Below are 26,346 nucleotides of genomic sequence, written 5' to 3' on the forward strand. Positions count from 1 at the left end.
TTTGTTATTTATTTAGGTTTTTTTCCTTAGTAGACTCCAATATAACAAATTTTCTTAATACCATTTCTAATTCTGTTACTCTTATTCCTTATATTCAAGACAATACTTCTCAAACTTTAATGTGGATGCAAGTAACCAGAGAGGGTTTTATTAAAAATGCAGACTTTTGTTAGTAGGTATAGGGTGAAGCCTGAATCTTGTAGTCCTAATAGCCTTTCAGCTGATGGCCAGAATCACCCTGAATAACAAGATTCAGTGGAGTGATTTTTATGTTTCGGACCAATTCCAAGGCAGCCTGCTATGTAATTTTAAAACTTGTTTCCATTTATGGATCCCCCACTTACACTATTGGGTGCTTTGTTTGTCTGCTGCCAGTTTGTAGCAGTTGAAGGTAGGTTGAGGAGGCACAATCAAGAAAGTAGATGGTTTCAAAGGGCTTACAGCACTGTTCTGCCTATTGCCAAAAAAGGAAAACAGTTTTCCAAGGAAGTGTTTTCAAGGAAAACAGTTTTCAAAATTATGACCTGAGAATTTTTTTCCAGCAAAGGACATAGTTGATTATCTTATTCGCAATAGATACATGTATTGTTTCAAGAAACATAATGTTGCCAGGTGGTGGTAGTGCACATATGGAATCCCAGCAGTCCAGAGGCTGAGGCAGGAAAATTACCACAAGTTCAATTGCCACCTGGACTACATAGTGAGACACCATCTTAGTTTAAAAAAAAGAAAAAAGAAACATAGTATTAAATAGCTTTTATGAAGTCAGATTGTGAAAGGCAACAATAATTACAGCCATCAATTACGATGCGTGCTACAAATAGCATGATTGCCTAAAAGTATTTTGTATAGGGTATAAACGCTATTGCATATCTTGTTTTCAAAAAAGCACACGAACATTTATTTAAAACCAGTCTGCTGATCAAAGAAATTGAAAAACAAAAAAATGATTTGGTAATAATTTTTGGTTTTTGGCTTTCCTGGGAGAAGGGAAAACTTATTGCTAGCCTGATTCTTAAATATTTTTTTTTCCAAGTAATGGAAGTTTTCCAACTAATGGAACAAAAAGTCTCAAGCAGTTTGTAGGCACGTATATACTGCTGATACATCCTGAGTGCCAAAAGAGTTCCTAGAAATCACAGATCATTATGCTAGGGAAAGTATCAGTTAACCTTTTTCCTAAAGAAGTAGGGAGATTTCTATACAGTTCAGATAAGTATATGCAGAGTAGCATTAAAACTGTGGAAATGAAAATGAGTAGTTTGATATATACCAGAACTTTGTAATTTCAGATTTACTCTTTCAGAAATGGATTTAATACACATTTTACATACTTTGTACTAAGATTGTTAATAGTATTATAGTTGGATTCTCCTCAGTATTTAAATCAGTAGGAATAAGACTAGATTCCATAGCAAACCCTTATACATGAATGACTATAAAGAACTTTTTATGAATTTGACAATGTAATGAAATTACTCCTAATTTTCAAAGGTCAGCTACACATCTTTATTAATTTTTCAAAGAAAGAATATCTTTCTGGATACGTCAATTGTGTTAGCTTCCTGATACTGTTGTAAAGTGCTCACAGTATTCAGTTTATAAGGAGGAAACTTGTATTTTCGCTCATGGAAGTTTCAGTCCTTGGTCCTTTAGCTTGTTGTTCTTGGGCCCATTCTGAGGCAGCATATCATGGCAGAGTGTGTGTTGGAGCAAAGCTACTTGCCTTGTGGCAGCCAGGGTACAAAGAGAGACATGAAGGACCCAGGGTCCCCTCATCTGCTTCAAGAGTATCTTCCCTTACTTCCATTAGGTCCCACTTTCTGAAGGGTTTGTTACGTCCTAGTAAGTGCCACAAGTGACAGGCCGAGTGTTTAACGAATAGTCCTTTACAGGGCATTCAGGATCCAAATCCTAGTGTCAGTATAGCATGATAGCTCATCTTTTATGCAGTGTATTATTTTGATTTTTGTTAAAATCATGTTGTTAAAAATATTTTTACTTAATAGTTTACTTGATATATTAAATATCTTTTGTTAAATTATTAATAAAAGTAATGATGTAATATTAATATATTATCCCATAGGTGTGAATGTCACAGATCATGATTTAATATTCAGACGTTTAACAGAGGCCCTTCAGAATACTATCACACCATATGTAATCTCTTTGCAAGCTAAGGATTGTCCAGGTAAAATATAAATGTACTTACGTTGTAAAATGTTAACAGAGTAATTTTAATCCTCAGTCTCTCTCTCTCTCTCTTTCTCAGCTGTGTGTTTGGCAGGGCGAGGTTTACTGGGCCCTAGGGTAATCTTAACTATTGTGAATTTTACTTCCTTTTTTCTGGTTGCATTCCTACCACATACTGTATTATATTTGCTGCCAAAAATAGTCAGTGCATTTTGCAAGATTGTTCCTAACCTGGGGAAACTTTAATATGTACAAAGATTTGAAGAGGAAGCTGAGAATTGGGGAGTGGTAAGCTCTTATTTAACCAAGCAGATTAAACTCTGCGGGTTCATATTTATAACCATACGTCATATTATTTTCTTTCAAAGTCTTTTGTGGTAAAAATAGTTGGCAGAGCCAATCTTAAATATCTAAAGCCATCAAATCATAAAGAATTTGTAACTAATATTAGTATAAATTGTTTGGATCTGGACTGATACCAGGATTTTATGTGTTTATATTAGTTTCATATTCATAAATTAATTCGAATTAAGTAAAAGCCTTAAGACAGGTTTAAAAATGATAATGAAGGAAAATTTGTAATCAGTAAGATAGTTCATGTAAATAACATTTTTGATGCTTTTTTTAGAGACCTTAAAATCCTTTTTGTTGTTTACTGTAATTTAAGTACATATTTCTGAAATAATGGCTATGCATAGTAGCACATGCCTATGATACCTGCACTTGGCAGGCTAGGCAGGAGGTTTACTGAGTTCAAGGTATCTAAGCTACGTAGCAAAACCCCGTCTGAAAAAAACAAACACAAACAATTTATTTATAGTTTCCATGTTTACATTTCCTGTAACACTTTCATTATAGATACTACTTAGTCTAGTCAGTATGAGCTAATGAAATTTAAACATTAAGGAGAGGGTATTAATGAGCCTTAATAGTATGTTAAATGTTACTTTAATTATGTTGATGATAAATAATAGAGAAATACATTCTTCCCAACTAATGTAATATCAACTGTTTAAGAAGTTTCAAAGACTTTAATTTGTCTTAAGAGGAGATAACACTTTCTTTTTATATTCTGCAGATATGAAACATTTTTTACAAAAGTTGATCTCACAGTTAATAGACTGCTCTGTAGATACAAAACCCAAAGAAAAGGAAGATGTTCAGGTCACCCAGAAAAAGACACATTGTTCAATGGATTCACTTTCCAGTTGGTATATGACTGTCACACAGGTAAACTGAGGATTTTCTTATAGAAAGTTGGTATATAGGACTCGGAATTATATTAAATAGACTGCTTTTTTGTACTAATAAGCATGTGTTTATGCCCCACTAGGTATCAATTTGATGATTCTTTTTTCTAAGGCTACTAGAATATAAAAGATATTCTTTTTTAGTATGCAGTCTAATTTCTGATAAGGGCTTAGGTTCTTACGGTGACATATTTATGGAGAATGTCATCTACTGGCAGAAAGTACTGGAGTGTGTTCTGTTTTAGATTCTATCTCTAGCAACAACTATCATATATTATCTCTTAAATTACTCATTATTTACTTTTGCACAATAAACCACATTACCAGGTCCCACTGTCATTTTAGTCCTGTGGGGAATAATAGTGGAGTTTTTTTTAAAGTGTGATTTGTTCCATTCTAGGAGTTCTTGTGGAATCTGCTCTTTAAGTAAAATATATTTGACAAACAAAGACCTAAAATTAAATTTTACTCTGGAAATTTGTTGAAAATGAATGATTCCTATGTAACTGCACTGTAAAACTGCTGCCTTCATGTGTAACACTGTGTAAATAGACAGAATGGGCAAAAAAATAGTGTGGTGACATTTTCCAATCAAGATTTTTGCTGAAGTCAACATACGTGAAGTTATATTTTCCTTCATATAGTGGTTAAACTAGGTGTAATGCTTACCCAAAATACCTTCCTTTGATCAATAAGTTTTGATTTTCGAGAAATGAAACACTGCTTCTGGTTACCTAGATTAAACTAGGTGATATTTAGAGCCCTTTTCAAGCTTGAATGTCACAGCAGCAGAGTAGCAAGTAACATGTTTATTATGCTTTTTAATTAAAAATACTAACTTTCTACCAATAGAAAAACAAGTTTGTAGAAAATTTTCTCCTCTTCCTATGTTTTTCTTGTCATTGTCTAAGCAGAAAGTAGAAAAACTTCATGAGTTACAGATTTTCTTGAAGCTTTTTCTTATTATTCCCATGTCTGACACAGAAAGATTCTGCTAGACAGTGTTAGATTGGATTTCTCTTATTATGTGGAAAAAAACAAAATAAGACAAAACAGTGTCACTGTGAAATATAAAGAGAAGTAAATCAATATGGTACAGCATTGTAGTGTTGTTTGGGTGGTGAGGCTTACTTTTGACTCCTTCTTTCCACAATGACTTAAAAGAAGACAGATCAAAAAATGCCAAGCAAAACGAGGACTAGTCAATGGCAGTCTCCTCCTGTTGTGCTTATCCTAAAGGATATGGAAAGCTTCACCACAAAAGTACTTCAAGACTTCATAACAATTGCCAGGTAGATGGTGTGTCACTTGACTTTCAAGCAAAATTCTCTTTGTGTGTTAAGAAAACATTACTTTTCACCTAAAAAGTATAATCATTTTAAGGCCAATTGGTGGGTTTCAGACTGCTTTAAGTCCTTTATCCCTGAGTGTTCCAAGACCTCCTATGAGATTTTTCATTTGCTTTTTGACTCAAGAGTGAAAAAGATACTTCGCCTGTTTCTTACTTTCACCACCTTCATCCCCCAACTCCCCACCACGCAGCACTGGAGATAGAACTCAGAGTCCTCTCACAGAGCTACCTCCCTCACCCCTTTTTACTATTTTAGGACAGGGTTTCACTAAGTCCCCAAGTTCCATGGCCTGTCTGGACTTGAACTTGGAGTCCTCTTACTCAGGCTTTCCAGAATGTTAGCCTGTTTTTAATTAACATGATAATATATTATAAAATGTAGTTTATCTCATCAAAGTTATCTGTCTCTTTAGCCCATTAATGTCACATGTTAAAATATTTTTATTGGGCCTTATTTTTTGATACAGAAAAGGCTAACGGTTGCATAGAGCTCTAGTTAACAAGAATATTTTCTAAATCACATGTTCATACAGTATTTCTAGAGAGGAACTACTTTCACAATATCATTGGTTCTTCCAGGAGCATCCTAGAAGGAGTCAGATTTAAAGTTATTGTGTTTTAAAATCACATCAAATACATTTCCTATGCTATTATCTTTTGGAATGTAATGAATGTACTTTGATATCTGCTATATGTGAATTTGCCTTCTTAGCTGTGGCTACACTTGCTTAAAGCTATGTTGAAATATAACTTACTAACATACTAAAAGTTCTTATTTTGACAGTGTAGATTGTTTTCCTCCATTAACTCACAGTCCTAGATTGTAAGACTTTTGAAGTGAGTTTTTGTGAGGAGAGTCTGTGCTGGGAATTGAACCCAAGCCCTCAAAAACAATAGGCAAGTCCTGCAATGAGCCACATCCCCAGGCCCTGCCTATCCTAGAGCTTCTCTAAATGCTAACACTGAAGTGTTTACCATAGTAGGAAAGTGCCTAGTACAGTGTAAGTGACAAAAAAAGAAAAAAAGACCCTGCATCTTTAGGAGCTAGGCTTTGGGACAACTTTAACTGTCAAAAATTGAAAAGAATTTAAAGCAGCAAGGGAACTCAGGTGCTTTACACGTATGAACGTATAATTGCAAACAGCTAGAGTACTACAGAATAGTCACTAATGGGCAAGAACAGAAAAAAAAATCATCAGCCATGATACAGATAACTCTGACTTGCAATAACCCTCAAAAATAGCAGTTTTATTCCATAATAGAAGTCTTTTGTGTTTAAGATGCTTGAGATAAGAAAGCAAGAAAGGATGCAATGATGTACATTAAAAATATATCTGGGCATACTGGCACATGCTTCTAATCCCACCATTATGGGAGATCAGAGGAGGAGGATCACAATTTCAAGCCCACCCTAGATAATTTAGCAGTTTAGAGAGCCTACCTGTCTCTCTGGCTCTGGCTCTGGCTCTGGCTCTGGCTCTGGCTCTGGCTCTGGCTCTGGCTCGCGCTCTCTCTCTCTCTCTCTCTCTCTCTCTCTCTCTCTCTCTCTCTCTCTCTCTGTCTCTCTCTCTCTGTTTTTCTTTCCTGTTTTTTCTTTCTCTCTCTCCCTCCTTCTGCCCCTTCCTCCTTTTATCTCTCTCTCTCTCTCTCTCTCTCTCTCTCTCTCTCTCTCTCTCTGTCACAAACACACACACATTTTACATAGGTATAAGCAGTTTCCTAGCTCTTGGTTATTACAGCTAGATAACAGTGTCGATCACAAATGATTATAAATAGAATACATTCCTTTGAAAATCAATTATCTTCGTGTTGCTGGACTCTGAAAGAATAAACTGGGTGGCCAATTATGATGAATACTGTGTTAATTGAAGATTTAATACATTTTAGGACAGCTAACATTGGACACCTTTAAGGAATGTACTTGATCATTCATAATCTCTGTATTCCTGTTTATAAAGTAGAAGGATGCAGTTAGACATGATGATACACTCTGTACTCCAGCATTCTGGGAGGCTGAGGCAGGACGATGGCAAGGTTGGACCTAGCAAGAACAACTTAATGACTTAGACAGACACCATCTCAAAAACTAAAAAAAGGCTCAAGATTGTCAGACACAAAATTTCTGGTATCACAAACAAAATAAAGAAACAAACCTTTAAAGTATGTTGGCAAGGCTTTATTTCTTCAGAAGGGTGTATGACTGAACAAAGCCAGTCAGCACACAAGTGGTCTGGGTTTTTAATTTCCTATACTGTGACGCTGTTGTTGCTGTGCTGTGCTCCCTTGGTAAAGGGCCTGGCCTTAGAGTTGGCTAATTCTTAAATTGTCCTAGTTGCTGGCAGAACAGGCTGTGTCTCAGGAATCTTTTGTTACACAAAATTTATGGTAGGTAGACTGGCATGTGTGGCCTTTTGTCTTAGCTTGTCTTTCTAAGGAATGGTGAAGCAACCTCAGGTACATTTTGTAAAAATAGAGTTTTACAGAAAAAGAGAGATTTGTATAAAATGGATTGACCCTAAATATCCCCTTTGACAGAAAGAGACTATCTTTTTCATGAGATAGCTCAATGCAAAAGCCCTGCATTCAATCTCTAGTGCTGTAAAAAAAGGGTTTTGTTTTGTTTTGTTTTGTTTTGAGGATACATTAGTAAATTGATTTCACAACTAGAACAAGAAATAACAAGGTTCAAATTACTTCAATAAGAAAATGAATGATCTAGAAAATTTTAGTACTGTATTTTGGAATGATGCTCATTAGCAGTCTTACAAAGTAGACATTGAAATAAAGCTGGTTATATCTTGAAATATGTATTGAAATGTATTTGCTAAAGAAATGTCACCTTTTGTTTCTTTAAAAACTAGTCAACATCTACATGAGTTTCCACTAATACTGGTTTTTGGGATCGCCACATCTCCTATTATTATCCACCGATTGCTTCCTCACGCAGTTTCATCTCTGTTGTGTATAGAACTGTTCCAGTCTTTGTCTTGCAAAGAGCATCTGACTACAGTCCTTGACAAGGTAAAAAGAAAAAGTGTTACCAGTGACCTAGGATGAAAGTAAAACTGCCAGAAATAGATTATACATAAAAATGTTAGTGATAAACCTCTATTTCTCAGAATATTATAACTGTATTAGTTTACACATTTTAGATTTTTATGAATGATTATATAATCTTAGGATAAATTTGTATAGAATTTTCAAGTAAAATACAATCTTCGTAAAAAGACTTGTTATATCTATGTATGTGTACCTTTTATTACTGAGTAGAAAATTAAAGGCAGGGCCAGGGATTTAGCTTAGCTGCATAAGTGCCTGCCTGGCAAGCGCAAGATCCTGAGTTTGATCCCCAGCACCAAAAAAAAAAGTGTAACAAAGAAAATTAAAGGTTTTTAAAATAAATTTTTACAGAATTTATAGACGTCCTAGTAGATTATTGGTGTATCTTGATCTTAAATTTTGAAGTTTGTAATGAAATCTTTCTTAACTGATAGTCATGTTGCTCTTGACAACAAATCACTACTAAAAATTTCTCAGATCTTAGTTACTTACTATAATGTTTCTATCTAAAAAGAATTACAGTTCTTTTTTTGTGAGGGTGGCATTGGGAAATGAACTTAAGAGATGCTGTAAATTAAGCTACGTTCCAGTCCACCTGTCTGTCTAATCCGTCCTTCCTTCATTTCTCCGACTTTGAGAGCAGGAACTACCAAGTTGCCCAGGTTGACCTCAAAGTTGTAATCCTCCCACCTCAGTGTCCCGAGTATTTGAACCCACTCCTGGCACAGTGTTGAACTTCCACAAGTTTAGTGTTGAATTTTCACATATTTTTCCTTTACTCTTTTAAACTGTATTTATGTTGTAACCAAGTAATTTAAATTTAGTTATTCTAAATTTTTAAAACATAAGTTGTTAATTTTGTGTTTTTCAACTAAATACGTAACCTGTTACTCTATTAATTTGACTAGGGATGAAAAAAAGACATCTTGTGACAAAAATTTTTAAAAGCTGCAGCTTCGTGACTTCTGATGAAAAAAATAATTTTATATAGTTTATAGGCAGTGTTTTTAAAAGTTAGAAATTAGGTGGAATATGGTGGATGTCTTTGGATCTGAGGATATAGTATATTAATTGCTTCTTTTGTTGTTACTCTAGAACAAATTCAGTTAAAATGTTGGTTAACATTTGACCTATGAAAAACTAGCTGTTACTTTTATATTTACCATGTCATAGTATCATTCTTTGTTTCATTATTTATCCCTAATATTTATGAGTAGTCAAGAATAACAAAGAATTTCTACCTCCCCACTGTTAATCTCTTTCAGCTACTTCTTACAACTCAGTTTCCCTTTAAAATAAGTGAGAAAGTTTTACAGGTTCTGACCAACATCTTTTTATATCATGATTTCTCAATTCAAAACTTTGTGAAAGGACTTCAGGTAAGAAGATATTAATATGTTTGAAAATTCACAAGCTGATTCTAAATAATTTGAATATCTTTTCAGACTGTTTACTATGCTAAATCATTTTAAGTGACAAAATCTAGAATAAATACAGTGAATCCTAGTTATTTTGTTCAAACTTGTACCATTACTTTATAGCAAAATGTGGAGACTTAATTAGAATAAGCATATTAGATAAGTGCTCTCTTGCAGTGATTCTTAAACATTCTGGAAATGAGCTGGAAGGACTTTTTTTTTAAGAAGTTGAGGAGAGCTTATGATCTTTTTACCTAAGAAATGCCATACGTAAGTGGTCAGGAAACTTTCGTAATACACCAGGAATAAACATTTTTTGTTTTACATGCCATGTGTGGTCGCTGCTACTGCTGCTTCTCCTTTAATATCCCTTTAAAAATGTAAAATAAAAGCCATTCCTACTTCCCGGGACAAACAAAAACAGGTTGTATGCTAGAATTTTATGACCCCTGCACATACATATATTTATGTGTGTTTACATTTATTCTGATGTCAGAAATTGTTACCATTAGGGTTTCATGAATTATCAGAAGGTAATTCTTAAATTTAACTTAAAACATTTACTCTAACACAAAAGAACAACCCCATCCTCTATATGTTTAAAGGTTAATATTATTGTCTTTGTCAACTATTTAAAATATCTTATCAGTTCAGCCATTGTGAACATGTGTTTTTTGTCGTTTACTAAGACCTGTATATTGATAACTTTTAGCCCAAAAATGTAATAGATTAATACTCATCTTTGTGTAGTGCTTTTAAATGTATTTCTCATAAGTAGTTTTCCTCCAAATAAAACACTATAGTGTTTTTTTTAAATGGGTAATGTGTGTTCTGTTTTTCAACATGGACTTAGAAAAATATTTCAAATCAAAACTTTAGGAATACGTTAAATAGTACCAAGATAATAACCTATTAAATTTCATCTCTTATTCATTTAGTCATAAATATTAGTCAGGAGCCTACAGTGAGCCAAGTACTATCCTGAGCTACATATGTACAGAATAATGCTTCGAATTGCTCATTATCTCTTGAAAGAGGCAGAAGAATAAACCCACATCAAGTCGTCAGTATTACGGAAGAAACATGCCCTGAAGTTCCATAGCAGAATGAAATCATAGCCTAATAAGAGCTAGACAGGTCAACATGAGAGGAGCATTCCATGCAAAGACAACAGGAGAAGAAGGGAAATCTGCAATGTTAAAAAGCTATTGACTAAACAAGATATGACAAGGAACTAAACTGAGAAAATAATAGTGGAACTAGAAAGGAGGAACAAATTTGAGGAGGGAGATAAAATCAACAGAGCTCAGTGACTAAGATGATAAGGTGTGTAAGAAAGGAGCAAAGGAATATATAGGCTCTGTTAGCAGATGAATTGAAGTTATTACTACTTATTTAGTACACATTAACAGAGTAAATGGCAACTTCATTATGAGAAAAATGTTATTTTGTGTATGTGATTGATTTAACAGTTTGTTGTATACAGAGAAATTTGATGCTCAGAAAAAAGATTAGGAATAGAAACATTTAGTATTTATCATTAAAAGGTCACCACCTTTTAAGTGGTTAAAGTCCTGTGATGAGAATAAAATGTCATTTGGGGGATGAGAGTAAGGAAAATAAGGAAAAGGTACCATAAGACCCTAGGAAGCTGACCTAGAAGGCCCAGCAATAGAAAAGGTAACCACAAGCAAGGAAACTCAAAGAAAGTGGAGTACCACTGAAACCAAGGGAAAAAGAGTTTCAGGAAATAGAAGCGGTAGCTTCAAATACTGTATCTTAAGAAAGTGAGTAAAGAAAAAGATGTTAAATTAATCTCTGTGTGTCAGTTTTCTCATCTAAAATAAGAATCAGATTAGATAACTTTAGGGATCTGGATATTTTCTAAGCAATTGTTTTGTGCTAGGCACTTTATTAAGAATTTACATTGTTAATGTATTTTTTTAGCACACACTTGTGGTATATAATATTTATATTCCTTGTGCAGAGTTGGTACTAGAATACTCTGGATAGGTACCTTCTCTCGGATGTGTCTTGCTTGGTCATGGTGTGTAATCTGTGCGATTTGCTTGTTCTCTTAGAGTAACTTATTGAAGATTTTCCCATCCTTAATGTTTATTAAGGAGACTGACCTGCAGTTTTCTTTTTTAGTTACACCCTTCTTTGGTTTTGGTATCAGGGTAATGCTTGCTTCTGAGAATACATTTGGGAGTATTGCTTCCCTTTGAAATTCACTAAACAATTTAAGGAGTAGTGACATTACATCTTCTTTAAAGTTTTTGTAGAATTCAGCAATGACTCCATCAGGATTTTCTTTGTTGATACTTTTTTTATTATTACATCTTCAACTTCACCAACTGTTACGGGTTTATTTAGAATTATTTTCTTGATTCAGTTGTGGTAATTCATATATGTCTAGGTATCTGTTCATTTCTTCTGAGTTTTCCATTTCATTAGAATACAGATTCCCGAAGTAAATACTGATGATCTTTTGAATCTGTGCAGGATCCATTGTGATTTTACCCTTTTCATTCCTAACTCCATAGCTTTGACTCTTTTCTTTCCTTTTTTGGACAAGGTTAGCCAAGGATTTCTCTGTTTTATTTAACGTTTCAAAGAACCAGCTCAATCATTGTGAGTTGCTTCTGCAGATAGCTAATCTGTCCATTCACGTTAGTTTCTTTTAGTTTTTCTGAGATTGCCATTTTGACTTTGTCTTCAAAATTGGAGCCTTAGAAATGTTAGAGGTATATATAGCCAATTATGTATTGCTTGCACTATTATTGTGACTAATCTATTACTAGTATTATAAATACTTTTGCTTTTTAAAAAAGCCTTAAAGTTGATCAAATATGGGGCAAAAAATTACTGTCAAAAGGTAATAAATATATTTAATATCACATTTCTTTCAGCTTTCTCTATTAGAGCATTTTTATTCCCAGCCCTTAAGTGTTCTGTGCTGCAGTCTCCCAGAAGCCAAGAGAAGAATAAATTTGTTATCAGTTAACCAGTGTGAAAACATCCGACGTCTTCCATCATTTAGGAGGTAAACAAAAACAAATAAACAGAATAACTAATAAACACACACTAGCATTTGCAGAATAAAGAACTTTAGATCCACTTGTTTTTTTCAGTGAGGGAGGGATAAATCTTTTTTTATTTTGTTTATAGCAATATAAAACCATTGGTTTTAAATGGTGGTTTTTAATTTGTTTAAAATTTTCCATAAAGAAAATATTTTTTATAAAGCCACATAATTTGCGGGTATTCTGTTTATTTTTAGAATAACAATTTTTTGTGGGATATATGGACTTTGTTTATAATTAAACTATAAAGTATATATGATATAAGAAGTTAAAAATTACCATTAAGCCAGGACTATCCTCTTGAGTTTATTTTTGAGGAAAAAAAAAAAAGCTACCAATCTAGGTAGTTATTTTTTGCAATATATGCAAAAACATAGAGTGTTTAATATTTTTTCTGTGTGTGGAATGTAAAATTTTTAGGTACGTGGAAAAACAAGCTTCAGAAAAGCAAGTTGCACTACTGACGAATGATAGATTTTTGAAGGTAAGAATGTAAATATTTTTTTCAATTTTACTCTCATTTTTCCCTCTATGAAAAAGAATACACTCATACACATTCTGTGAAATGTTATAAAATATATCTGTATTTTCTAATATTTGCATTGTGAAGTACTGAGCCTTAATAATCATTTAGAATGTGAACAGATGATATGGAACCCTAACTAAAAGATAAGGCTTTTTCATTATTTTTTTATTACTATCGGTTTGCTGTATATAATGATTACATTTTTCATGGGAAGTTAGTACATGTACACAACACATTAGAGAATTAATAAGAAAAAGTATTAGCAAGAACACTAGATTCCTTTTATGTCTCTTTTAAAGGCACTTTTAAATCTATAGAGATCTGCTTTGCAGATTTCTTTCCACTTAACAGTTTTGAAATCTTCAGGCAATCTCATTTTAATGTTCCTTTAAAGGCTGTCATAAATGAAAGCAGAGAAGTCAGGCAGCTTTGGCACCTACTTCTAAATGAGTATTGATCCGATTTGAAAATATTATATATTTACATTATATGTATATCATATAAATATATATTTATAATATAATGCCAAGAAAGAAGTAATGAGTTTAAAAAATCATGTTAGCCATATAACAGAGAATATCAAAAAGATCTTTTTTTTTCTTTCTTTAGGTAATACTTGGATCTGGTAAATAAATATTTAGAGAATATTTTGCCTCTCTTACCAGTATCCATTTCTCTTTCCAGGACACAGTCACTGTTGTTAGTTTCTTAAGTATTACTCGAGTTTGTCTCCATATATGTAAGCAATTACATACACATTTTGAGGGCTCTGTCCGTACAGAGGGTAAATGTACTATTCTATATCTTGTTTTGTCCTGTGCTTGATTTTTTTATTTTTTGTTTTATTTTATTTTTTTGCTGCGGGGAATCAAACTCAGGAACTTACACTTGCTAGGCAAGGGCTTGTGCTGCTGCGCTCTATCTCCGGCCATCTTGTGCTTAATCTTGAAAGTCACGTGTTCTGTTTAATGAGTATATCTTTATTTTATTTAATAAATCTTTTGCTGATGGACATTTAGAAAGATGTCTTTTTTTAAAAATTCCTCTTGCCTACAAAGAAAGCTATTAGAATATTGTAATAAATTTAAGAGCTTGAAGCTAAGTCTTATTGTTGTGTGTGAATTTTGCTGATACATACAGCTTTCTTATTTATTTGGTAATAATGAGAATTAAACTCAGGGCTTTACATATGTAAGGCAAATGTTTTACCCCTGATCCATATCCTCAGCTGTGTTTTCAAATTTTGAACAAAAGAACATAGTCTGTGTAGATCTAAGTACCACTTAACCTACATTGTAAAAATATCAAAAAATTTTGTGAAAGGCCTCTGCTAAACATTGTTTCCAGTATAGTACCCACATGGGCCATAATAAAAAAGTTAGCTTTGAATTGGGTTCAGTAATCGTTTTAATAATTTCTCTCACCTTTACAAAACAAAATAGACCATAACTGGGTTATTTTTGATAGAAGAAATTTAAGGATCAGTGAGAAGGGATATATTTCTATGTCTTTTATTAGAGATTAACTAGATTTGTTCTACTCAGTCAGCTACTTGCCAAATGTGTTTCTTGTTAGACTTTTCTATCATAGTGTAGTTTCAGAAACTACAGTTTTTTGAGAACCTGTTAAGCATTGAGATGATAAAGAAACAGAATGTCTAATGTATTATAAAAATAGCCAGACATTTATACTTATTTTTCAGTGACCTTCTGTATATTTCCTAAGCATTTATTTATATTATACTTCTTTTCTTAGACACTCAGCCCATTTATTATTATCTTTTTTGTATGCAGGATGTACAATAAGAAATATGAAGGTATGTGAGGTGGGTTCGTGAACAAACTGGAAAGTTAGAGTTTTTAAAAGAGAGAATTACAAAAGACATTCTGTTAGAAACAGTTTAGCTAGAATCTTACATTAATTTTTGGTTGACACCTGTATCCTGCTTCTATGTTGAGCAGATTAATTTTTCTCCTGTGGATACAGGTCATTCTGCTTTTCTCATGGAACTTATACCCTGAGTAATTTTCCATTTTCCTGGGTCAAATACAGGGTACTAGTTAAATTCAGGGCTCAAGATGGCATCAGTTACGCCAGAGTACAACAGCAAGGATTTGTATTCTTGTCCTAAAAAAATTACCCATAGGCTACTTACTAAATTCAAAGGGCAGGTGTTTATGAAAAAAGTTAATAATGTGTGTCTGTTCATTTTCTAGCTTAGAATAAAAATAACTGAATATTTTATTCTCATTATAATGCTTTCTATAATTCTTTAAACATTAGTAATATGCTACCTCATGATCTAGGGCAAAATCTTGCTCTTGACCCCAGAGATCTTGCATTGGAACTCCAGTTACTTATAAGCTAGGTGTACTTTAAAAGAAAAATCCTTAATTGTCTCAATTTTCTTTTGTATAAAATAGTATAATTCCTAGTATGATTTCTTCAGTGTTGGTTATAATGGAAGTTTATTCAGAAAGTGAAAGTGAGCTGAAACATATAGCTAGAAAATTTTTACATGTGTACCTAGTGCCACTGTTACATAATTTTCACTGCCATGAAAAGTAGATGTCAATTTGAGTATGTAATTTTCTGTACTTTGTATTGTATACATACTATATATAAAATAATCTACCCTGTACTGTGTTATATAGACTTGCCTATGACTAAAGTTTTTATTTTGTATCCATTTCCTATCAATCCATTTCTAAGAGGTAAATCTCAAAAATATGTTCCAGAGAAATTTAGACTTATCTTGACTGTTTCTGTCCTAAAAAATCTGCTTTGCGTCCTGCCCTGATGAGCTAAACCAGTGGTTCTCAGATTTAGTTTTAGTTTGCATCAAGATCCCACAGAGGTCTAGTTAAAACACAAACTTTTGAACTTCGTCCTGGAATGTCTGTTTTCATAGCTCTGGAGTGGACCTAAACATTTGCATTTCTGCATGATTTCAGGTGATGGTTCTGCTTATCGACAGTTCTTGAGAATCACTTTCATTCTCTAACAGAGTTCAAGATAATAAATCCTCCAATGCCCTCAAAATTATAGAACCATAAATTTCATAGATATATTGCTTCAAAGCAACATGGCAGATTTGTACTTAATAAACTTCAGGAATGGATTTTTTGAAGTGTACTTTTCATTTAAAATATTCACTTGACTGAAATATATTTTTAGAAGACTGAGAATTTTACACTACAATGTATTTGTGAAGGCCATGCATATCTGATGAAATCACTAAAAATTCTGCAATTTTGCACTGCTGAGTTGTATAGTGCAGCTGGACACAGTGGTCAGAAGGTATACTCTGACAAGTGGTAATCAAGTTTTCTAGTTTAGGTAGAATAAGTTTGCACAAGCTTGCATTAAACTCTTGATGAATCTAATTTTCAAAACCTGTAGTAGGGAGTTAATCATATAGTCCATAAAATTCCTTTGGGTCTAAAATTTGATGGTTTTGTTTACTTTTCATTAAACAAGATAGTAATTATTTCTAACTGATTAAATCATCTTGATTCCCAAATAAAAATGTATGTTAGTGCCAAATTAGGTTTGATACCAAATTATATGTAATTGAAAATAAATTAGTTTATAAATTAGTTAGGTAAAGTTTTAGATGAAATAAGATGGGAGACTATGTATATTTTTACCGTGTTTCACCCCACACTGTTGTATTGGTAATTGTTGCTTTCTTTCCTTATTTTTTTTATTAGAGTACTAAACCATCTCATTTGCAAAAATAGATTTCATGAAAAATAAGCTGTCAAAAATATCTTATAAAAAGCTTTCAAATTCACTATAATTTAAAAGATACAGCTTTTACTATTGTTTGTGCCTGTAGTTTTGTTTCAAGTTAAATATTAAAGAGAGCTTTGAAGAAGATTATATTGCCTCACATCATATTTGCATCATTACCATAAAGGGAAGCACTCTGCCCTGATACTGGGATGGTTTTTTAAATTGTAAGAAATTTTTTTATACCTTATATGAGAATGTTTTGTTGGGGGAGGGATTTTTAACATCTTTTCCTATTTAGTAGGTAGTTTTTATTCATGGTCTCATCTTTTAATTCACTAGTTGAGAAGAGTTACAAATTATTAAGTACTTGCCTATCTAAAAATGTTATAATTAGTAAGTGTAAATAGTATCTGTCATTAATATCCAGGCCTGACATTAAAATCTCATATACTTTGTAAAACATTTCATTGAGAATTAGTGCAAGCTGACAAGGGGTACCTGAGATTCTTGATTAGTATTTGAGAAATCCGAAATGGGGTTTTCAAATATCATGGCAAGTTAAAAATAAACATAAATTATGAGAAGCTTTTGGAAACCAGTTGGATGAGGCAGCTTCAGCCTTTGTAGTCAGGCAGCTGTGTCATGCCACCCTGTATGCTGCTGCTCCAGTTAAAGAAAAAAGGGAAACAGTCGCCTCCTTCCCACAAAAATATATATGGTTTTGTCATTATGTATGTATATGTACACACACACATTAATAGTTCTAAACTGCTTTTTAAGAAGAAGTCCTGGTACCAAATCTAATACTGTGTTCTCTGCTGGCTCCATTGTCTGCATTCCTAGTAATGATATACTATTTGTGTTGATCCGGTTCTAACAGAAGAAATTATATCATGTTTAGCATATTTAATGAATGAATAATTCCATAAACTTTGTGTAAGGAAATCAGTTTTTATAGATTCAAATGTTCCTTATATTGTAACTGTAGCTAATTTCAACCTTTAAAGGATTAAACTTTTTGCTATGCAGCAAATGTATTCAATCCCTTGTTTATGATGTATGTTTTATTATTCTGATTTGTTAATATTTCAGTGTTTCTGTGCCTATTTGCCAAAACAGAGTTTAAAGCCATAGAGAAAAGAAATTCTTCAACTTCTTAGAACTGTAATAGATTACTATTAGTTAACCTCCTTTTATACATGAGGAACTGTAGTCAAAATAAAGAAGTGAGATGATTGAGATCACAGAGCAGTTAGAGGTAGAGAAAAGATTTTACTGTTCAACATGTTTATCTTGGTGATTGATGAACATGAGGCACAAAATTAGGAGTCCGGTGGAGACTTGCCTTTCATTTCTGCTAGCAGAACTTCCTTAACTTTGTGTGTGTGTGTGTGTGTGTGTGTGTGTGTGTGTGTGTGTGTGTGTATTTGAGACAGAGTCTCTGCAGTTCAGGCTGGCCTTGGGCTCACTTTGTGTAGCCCAGGCTGGTCTCCAGTTTACAAGCATCCTCCTGCCTCACCCTCCTGAGTGCTAGTTTTATAGGCATGAGCCACCACGCCCAGCTCCTTAACTTCTTTTGATAGACCACTAGGGCAAAAAGAGGAGAAAAAATAGTAAGTAAGAAAGAAAAAAACTGTAGTCTACCACACATGATTAAATGAACTACCTATTAGAAAAGTTTAAAAATAAATAAATGAGCTAGGTAATAGCCTTTTGTGTCTGCAATTGGTATTTTAAGCCTAAATATGTCATCACATTCTCTTCCTGATCTAAACGAGCAGGGTAGAAGTTCAGAGAGCAAAAGGCAGAGACAGGAGAAAACTAGTACTCACCTGTCTAAAAGTGAGGACAAAGCTATGACTTTGCACTCTGAGATATCTATAATTAATAAATCAGGTCTGGCAAATATTACCAGCCAACATTTCTCACTAACGAAAAGAATAAGAATTACTTATACGGCATAAGCGCTCGCCTGATGAGTGTGAGGTCGTGAGTTGGATCCCCGGTGCCAAAAAACAAAAACATGAAAAGTTACTTATAGTACGGTGATAAATGAGAAAATTTATTTGTAGCTGTTAGCTCTGAATTCCAGAATTCAACATGCTATGTTTTACCAGCTTTTAAAGATCAGTGAATTGACTGAAGAGATGAAATGACAAAAATTTTGCAGTTGTTTTCACATGCTATAATCTTCTTGAGGTTACTCTTTACCCCAGCCATACAATTCTAGACACAAAAGCGGCAAATGCTATGAAAATTAGACAAGAAATAAATACAAAAATGAAGTATCAGGGCCAGGGGTTTAGCTTAGTGGATTAAGCGCCTGCTTGGCAAACGTGAGGTTGCAAGTTCCATCCCTGGTACCCCCCCCCCAAAAAAAGGATCATGGGAAATGTAATTGTTCCCAATTGTTTTTTTCTTGCATATATACTTAAGTGTTACATACATGTTGATTTCTCTAAAGAAAGTAATAGTTACGAAAGTGATCATATTCTCTAAAGAAAGTAATAGTTACGAAAGTGATCATAAGTTCCAAGTAGTGATCAAAAATGACAATGAATGTTTAAAAAAATTTTTTTTTCATTACAGAAGCTCATGGCTGTTAATCCCACTCAGAATATTCCTTGCTTTGAACATGCTTACCCATACTTTTTGACACTTTCTAAAACAATTCTGGAAGTTCTCTTGCATGAGTATTTTTACAAAATGTGATAAATGCAATGAATGCTGCTGCATGACATCCCGTGGGAAAGTTCATAAAAATATTACAATGTGTCCTCATCTGCCTTATTCACCAGATCTGGCAACCTGTGACTTTGCTTTTGCACAGTCAAAATAACCATGAAAGTAAACATTTTGAACAGATTCAGCCTTAAAGCAGCTATAACAGGGCAACTAAAAATTCAAAAAGGACTTCTAGAACTGGTTCAGAAAGTGGCAAGAAAATGGGATAAGTGCTCGAATCAAGGTGAAGTACTTTGAGGAAAATTAATGACAATATGTCTTTTATTGTAGTATTTTTTTATTTAAATACTATTTTTTAACCATCCCTCATAAATGACCTAATATAGTACTTTGAATGACAAACAGGATTGATGAGATTAGAATTGACAGACTTAAGACAGCATATTGCATGTAAGTGGCAATTAACAGCCTAAGTCAATATCACTTTTTAAAAAGTCAACTTTTGCAAGTTGAGAAATGTTACATTATAAATTCAGATTGTCTTCATTTGAAAAATCAGAAGTGTTCAAATCTAGGTTGCATCTAGCAAGACAAGTAGTTACTCTCCTTTAGACTAAATATGACTGTCATTCATGAATATACTTCTTCACACAACAAATGTTTTCTGAGAACCTGTTCTGTATCCGTTATTAATTTAGGAGCTACAGTAGGAAAAGAGATGAAACAGACAAAATACAAGCTTCATGGAGTTAGAAGACAGACAAAATAAATAAGTAAAATATCTATTTCTAGTATAAATGCTAACAGTGAAACAGAAACAGAGAATATTGTTTGATGTGCAAATAGAGTAGAATTGAAATTTTAGATAAAGATTTCACTATGAAAAGGTGAATTATGACTTAAGACCTAAAGGAGTAGAGCTTGCCCTGTAAGAATTTGGAGGAAAAGAATTCTAATACATCAAATGGAAAGGTTCTGAAGTTTGAGTACCACATTCGAGGAAAAGAGAAGGCTGCTATGCATTTGCTCTGTGTTTCTTACAGCAGAGAGATAGTACTATTCCTGTAACTGTGTCAAAAGTCAGTAAAGACTAAGTAGACGATTAAGTAGGTATAATGGTACATTCCTGAATATTCAAGCATTTGGGAGGCCGAGCAGAAGGATCAATGCAAGTTTGGGGCCAGCCTAGGTTACATAATAAAGGCCAACCTGAACTACATAATGAGACTCTGTCTCAAAAAAAAAAAAAAGTGTAACAGTAATCATCCCAACCATAGTTATGAAATAAAACAACAACAAAGACTATTTTACAGAAAAGATGACTGAGAAAAACTTCAGTGAATAGAAAGTAAGATTAATATCTTCACAACTTTGTGTTTGCATGTGTTAGTGCTGCTGTAGCACATTAAATGGGGAAATTTTCTAATATATTAAAACTTCACAAGTTTGAATTTATAAAGTAATATTTATAAAATGCAGTAGAAATTGCCCTGGCTTTGGAAGATGTGTATCCATTATTAATTTAGGTACAAATATACAAATAAAGCAGACAAAACTGTGTAAGACAGAGAACTTACAGGACTAGTGCCATGAAAAACTTGATCATTTCTAATGTTTTCTGTTACAACTAATAAGAGATATAACAAAGAAAGCTTTCTTAGGTTATGAAGTCAGTACATAAGACAAACTGGGATGGTCCTGATTACTTTGAAAAAGTCATTAGAAAGGTATAATAAACTTTCCCGCAGTAAGTCCAGCAGAGTTAGTTTTTTTTCCTCCAGTACTGAAAACAGCCTTCCATTTCTTTACTTGAGCATAAGACAAAAAATAATCTGGTCTGTTTTATGGGGGAAAAAAACCCAAAAAATGTGTAAACACTTGGACTTCATCCAACAGAGTCATCACATGAATCAATAAAAATACCTGAAAGAAAAGCATGTTCAGATCCTTCATCTCGCTCTTTCCAGAGCATATTTCCTTGAGTATGTACTGCCTTATACCTTTTTTTCCCTCCACCACATCCAAGTAAATTCAATGAAGATATTCAAATCTATTGTATCACCCAGGTACCTGTAGATATATTTATTCCACTAAGTAAAAGAAAGAACAAAAATAGTGTAAAGAATAATTATTATTATTCAGTAATCACTTTTCCTCCCTCATTTAAGATCTTTGTAGCATATACCACAGCAAACAATTAATTGCTTAGTATAATATTATGTTATAGCTTACAATAAAAATAAGATAAAAGTACTCTGTGACTAAGGCGGCTTTTGTTGAAATCTAGTCTTTTTAAGAAGTACTAATTAGCCTGCCATGGTGGTGCATGCCTGTTAATCCCAGCACTTGGATGTCTGAGCAGAAGGATTGCTGTGAGTTCCAGGCCAGCTGGGGCTACAAAGTGAGTTTAAGCCAGCCTGAACTGCATAGTGAGACCCTATCTCAAACAAACAAATACATTAATTTGCTCAAACAGTGGGAGGAAAAACATCTAGGTCCCAAGAGCTTTTCTTTCATTTGTGCTTTCAAATAACGAACCAAACTTTGTTCACCAAAGCATTTATTTCTAAATGAGTTGGAATTTAGCAAAAACATATCAGATTTCCTTGAGTTTACTGATAAATGAAGTATTACTTTCTGCTTCATCTTCATCACTAAAAATTTGCAAGAAAGACAGCCTAGTGTAGCAGTGGTATGCTTGCAGAGTATCAGTGATAACAAACAGCCTGCTGGCCTGGTAGTTAAAAGTCCTTGTCTGACTTCTTAAAGGAAAAAACAGTGTGAAGGCCATGCTACAGATTATAATCCTTTTAAGACTGTGTTACAGGAATAAGTAATTGTAAAAGGAATTGAGGTCTGAAAAACCCTTGATAGGATTTTTTATTTTCAAAACATTGTATAAAGCACAACACCTCCCTTGCCTTCTGGAACTGATTTGCAAAATTAATTAACCAAGGTGTTTTTAAGACTCTTGTGCCTCATATACTTTCTGGATTGTAAATTATTAAGCTTGTTGTCTTTAGATTTCTGCCCTTCATTTTTCTTTCTCAGGTAGTAAGTTGAGTAAAACCAATATTGGTATGTCTCGATGAGAAGTAGGGATTTATCAGAATCACCTATGTTTTTCTTTCTTCCACTCCAGATACATTCATGCAGTACTTTAGGAAATCATAAGCAGAACTTCACCAGCTGTTGATTATATTGGGACAGTACACTCTGAGGATCTCCTCACCCTTCTAATGCCAGTGAGGCAGATGGCAGTGGACCTTCTCTCCCTGTAGCATACATCAGATGATTGACACAGGCAGGCATATGATAGGCTGCTCTCTTGCACACTTGTAATTTTGGAGATCAGAGGTGTCTAAGGAGATTGAATTACAGTAAAAATTGTAGTGTTTTAAAAATCAGACTTGATACTAAATTTAAAACATATCCTGGTTTATTTCAAATTCTTGTGAATTGAGGCTAGTTGACAGCAGTGACTCCTTTCGTCAATTAGGCATATATTCATGAAGTGGATTTTATTATATTCCTTTACTACCTTACACATTAATATTCTATTCTGTGATTTTTAGGAGGAAACACAATCATTACTAGAAGACCTACATGTCTACCATGTGAATTACTTCTTGGTTTTGAGATGTCTTCATAACTTCACCTCTTCTCTTCCCAGATACCCACTGGGCCGACAGGTAAATGGAACTTTCTCATTTGAATCTACAAATTAGTAAAAAGAATAGTACTTTCTGACTTTGATTTCTGTAACAGTCAGGTATTAGAACTTGAAATTGATCCAGTTCTTACAATGAGAGCACAATCCATTCCACCTAGATGCAGTACTGGTAATTGAAACAGTCAATTTGGTTCTGATGATCACAGCTAGAACTAACTACATGAATTCCAGTGATAATTTCCTCCCTACAGTGTATTTGTACCAAGGCACTTAAATCTTCTTGTTAACAGATCCAGTTCCCTACACTTAGTGATCTGGAAAAAGGAATCTCCTTAATGGTTAAGTTTTCATTATACCACGAATTAAAGGAAGTATGCTCAGTTGACCTTAGGAATCATCTGTAAAGTAGATGATAATGGAAAAAAATTACTAATTTTCAGCTTTCCTGAGAGTTTCAGAGAACTGATACATGTAACAATTGTTTGAGAGGTAACATCTGCCATTGAACATTCACTAAGCATTTCCACCATTTTTATCATTTGCTTGTTACAGAGTGGCGGGTGATATCAGTTAATCTGTCAGTGAACCCCAGTACAGTTTCGTTTTACTGTCATGTAAGTCATGTACTTACAGCCTCTGATCTGTGTGACACATCCCACCCCTGTCATCTTCTAAAAAAAAAATGGTTGTGACTTTGTTTTGATTTGGGCTGTATTATTATTGTTTGTTTGTTTTATTTTGGAGAGTCTCATTATGTAATTCATGCTGACCTTGAAATCACTAGTAGCCCAGGCCGCCCTTGAATTTTCAGTGATCCTCCTGTATAGTGGGATTACAGGTGTGCACCACCATGGATAGCTGGTTGTTTTTAATAGCATTAAGTTTTGGGGTGTTTAATAGCATTAAATTTATGGTTTTGCCAATTTAGTGTTTCATTTTTCTCACAAATGTTGTTCACTTGCAGATCAGAGAGTTGTACTGCACATGTTTAGAAAAGAACATATGGGATTCAGAGGAGTATGCATCAGCCTTGCAACTGTTGAGGTAATTTTTTTCATTTTGTTTTCCTTTTTTGTCTACTCTAACTCTGCCAATAACACCTTCCTCCAGAGCTCTGCTTGCCAAAAAAGTTTCATAAGTAGCCATGTTGTGTCTTAAGAATATTTCTGTATATCTAGAATTTATGGTTATAGCTTATTGTGCTTTTAATGTAGCAACTGTCCATTCCTTTGCTGCTCTTACTGTGTTTTGAACTTAGGGTTTTTCAATATTGATATTATAAGAAGAGAGCTTAGATATAGATCATTTGAATCTATTCAGTTTGACATAATGGCAGGGGAAGGGAGGGCAGGTTTCTTACATCCCTGTTTGACTGGGTACAGAAACAGTATCATTGGCCTTCTATATCCTTTGAAGGAGATAACAACTAACTTTGATTAGAAGTAGCAAGCGATAGGCGTGGCCTTGTCACTTTCCTCCACCTAAGTTGACTCTGTCCACATTAATGTTGGATATTTCATAAATTATGCATCTAATATAAATATCTTATTGTTATTACAAAATATTAAAAATCACTACTCTGAAAAAGATACCTTTTGAAGTTATAATCATGTATTCCCTTGGTTTTACTTTTTATATGTATGATAACTTTTTAGTCTTCCATAAAAATAATGACCACTTGAATAGTGAGGAAAAAAATCAAATGTGAACTGAGTTTTTCTCACAGTCTTATAATTTTCCTTGGTGGATATAAATTTCTTATATGAAAATATAAGAAATCTGAAAACTAAACATTTTTAGATTCTGTTTCATCGATCCACAAGGAAAGAACAGATGGACACAGTAGGAAGCAAATTCACACAGAAAGTACTTCCAGAAACTTAATAATACAAATATTAGTGCTCTGCCATGTGCAGTATAAAATATGAAACTGATATCATGCTATGTGGAAAACAACTTTCCATGGAAAGTCAGCTGCCACTAAAAAGCTATGTTTTTTTCCATTTTTAAAATCCTAATAAATGATTTTCTATGTATTTATAAACTTGAACTATAATAGTTCTTTTTTTCTTTTTTTTTTTTTTTGCCTTTTATCCAAATAAAAATTCTCATTTGATTTTTGCAGGGTTTTCTATTTTCTATTTTAATTTCATGATGTGATTATCTTCTTTCTTCAGTTACGTTCATAGATTCTTTTTCTTGGAGGAATCTGTTTCTTCTTAACCTCTCTGGCACTGCTATTCTTGGAGTAGAGTCAAGGATCAAGAATGCAAATTCCAAAGTAGAATGAAGACACATAGACGATAATGGTGCCAACAGTCACCACCATTAATTGAAGGCTAGTCATGTGCCATGCACTGTGTTAAGCATATTAGAATATTTTTCCATCTTATACACTACATCTTCATAGTAGATACTGTTATCTATTCTTCAGTCCTGGATTACTGAATCACAGATAAGGGTTTGACTTGCCTAATATTACTTAACTGCTGATGAAATTCACATTCTGAGCCAAGTGTGACTTTAAGCTGTTTATTTGTATCTTCTGTTGTTTATTGCCAAGATTTAAAATATTTTAAGAAAGGCAATGTAGTGAAGACTGTGAGTTCAATCCCCAATACTATGTAAAAAAGGAAAAAAAAATGAAATAATAGAAAAAGTCTATATAATAATATTTCTCTTGAAAAAAATTTTTTCTAAGAACTACTGTTTTTATAGCCATTGGTCTACTTGATGAAATATTTGATGTCCATTAAAAATATATATATAGGGAACTGAGCATGTTGGTACTTGTCATAGTCACATCTACGCTAGAAACAGATTGGAGGATCAGTTCAGCCCAGGAGTGAGGGACTAGCCTGGACAATATAGCAAGGCTGTGTTTAAAAAAAAAATGTGTTTATAAGAAATTAGTGATAATATTGGCAGATAAAGACAGAATTTTATATCACATATTGTTTAAATGTTAAACCATCAACATGTTCCCACCAACTTGAATCACCAGTAGTGCATGTATGACTGTCCCATCAGGTGCCATGGGACAGTCCTGTCAGGTGATACAAGCCGCCTGATGGGATAGTCATGCAGGCCCATGAGATACACAAATTACGGCCCCTTGATGAACATTTTAGTGGGGTGTGGAAGAACATGTGAGTGTGCATTTGGCATATGTGTCATATTTGACTTGTGTGCAGAGGTTCTATAGGTTGTATTCTATGTCCTGCCCTTAAAGTATTATAATCACCTTATATAGGATATAAGTTAATTTTTTCACTCAACTTTCTTATCATTATAAGAATATGTATATTTTTTAAAAGAATATATTTTAAATTAAAGAAAACTATTTGGGAACAGAAAATAGTAAAA

General features: G+C 33.5%; 1 protein-coding gene across 2 annotated transcripts in view; it reads left to right on the forward strand.

The window, feature by feature from the left end:
* Orc3 (origin recognition complex subunit 3) overlaps positions 1-26,346 on the forward strand; it is a 67,944-nt gene that overhangs the window by 21,547 nt on the left and 20,051 nt on the right. For both annotated transcript variants that reach the window (XM_005002615.4, XM_003467424.5), the window contains exons 5-13: positions 2,087-2,191; positions 3,272-3,423; positions 4,608-4,735; positions 7,656-7,815; positions 9,120-9,233; positions 12,185-12,318; positions 12,779-12,842; positions 22,883-22,999; positions 23,945-24,024. In XM_005002615.4, the coding sequence (XP_005002672.2) occupies positions 2,087-2,191; positions 3,272-3,423; positions 4,608-4,735; positions 7,656-7,815; positions 9,120-9,233; positions 12,185-12,318; positions 12,779-12,842; positions 22,883-22,999; positions 23,945-24,024 (1,054 nt within the window). The remainder of the gene's footprint in view (positions 1-2,086; positions 2,192-3,271; positions 3,424-4,607; positions 4,736-7,655; positions 7,816-9,119; positions 9,234-12,184; positions 12,319-12,778; positions 12,843-22,882; positions 23,000-23,944; positions 24,025-26,346) is intronic.

This window comes from Cavia porcellus, unplaced genomic scaffold (assembly GCF_034190915.1).
Source record: "Cavia porcellus strain 051 isolate PalLab524CR breed Dunkin Hartley unplaced genomic scaffold, mCavPor4.1 scaffold_22, whole genome shotgun sequence".
NCBI lineage: Eukaryota > Metazoa > Chordata > Mammalia > Rodentia > Caviidae > Cavia > Cavia porcellus.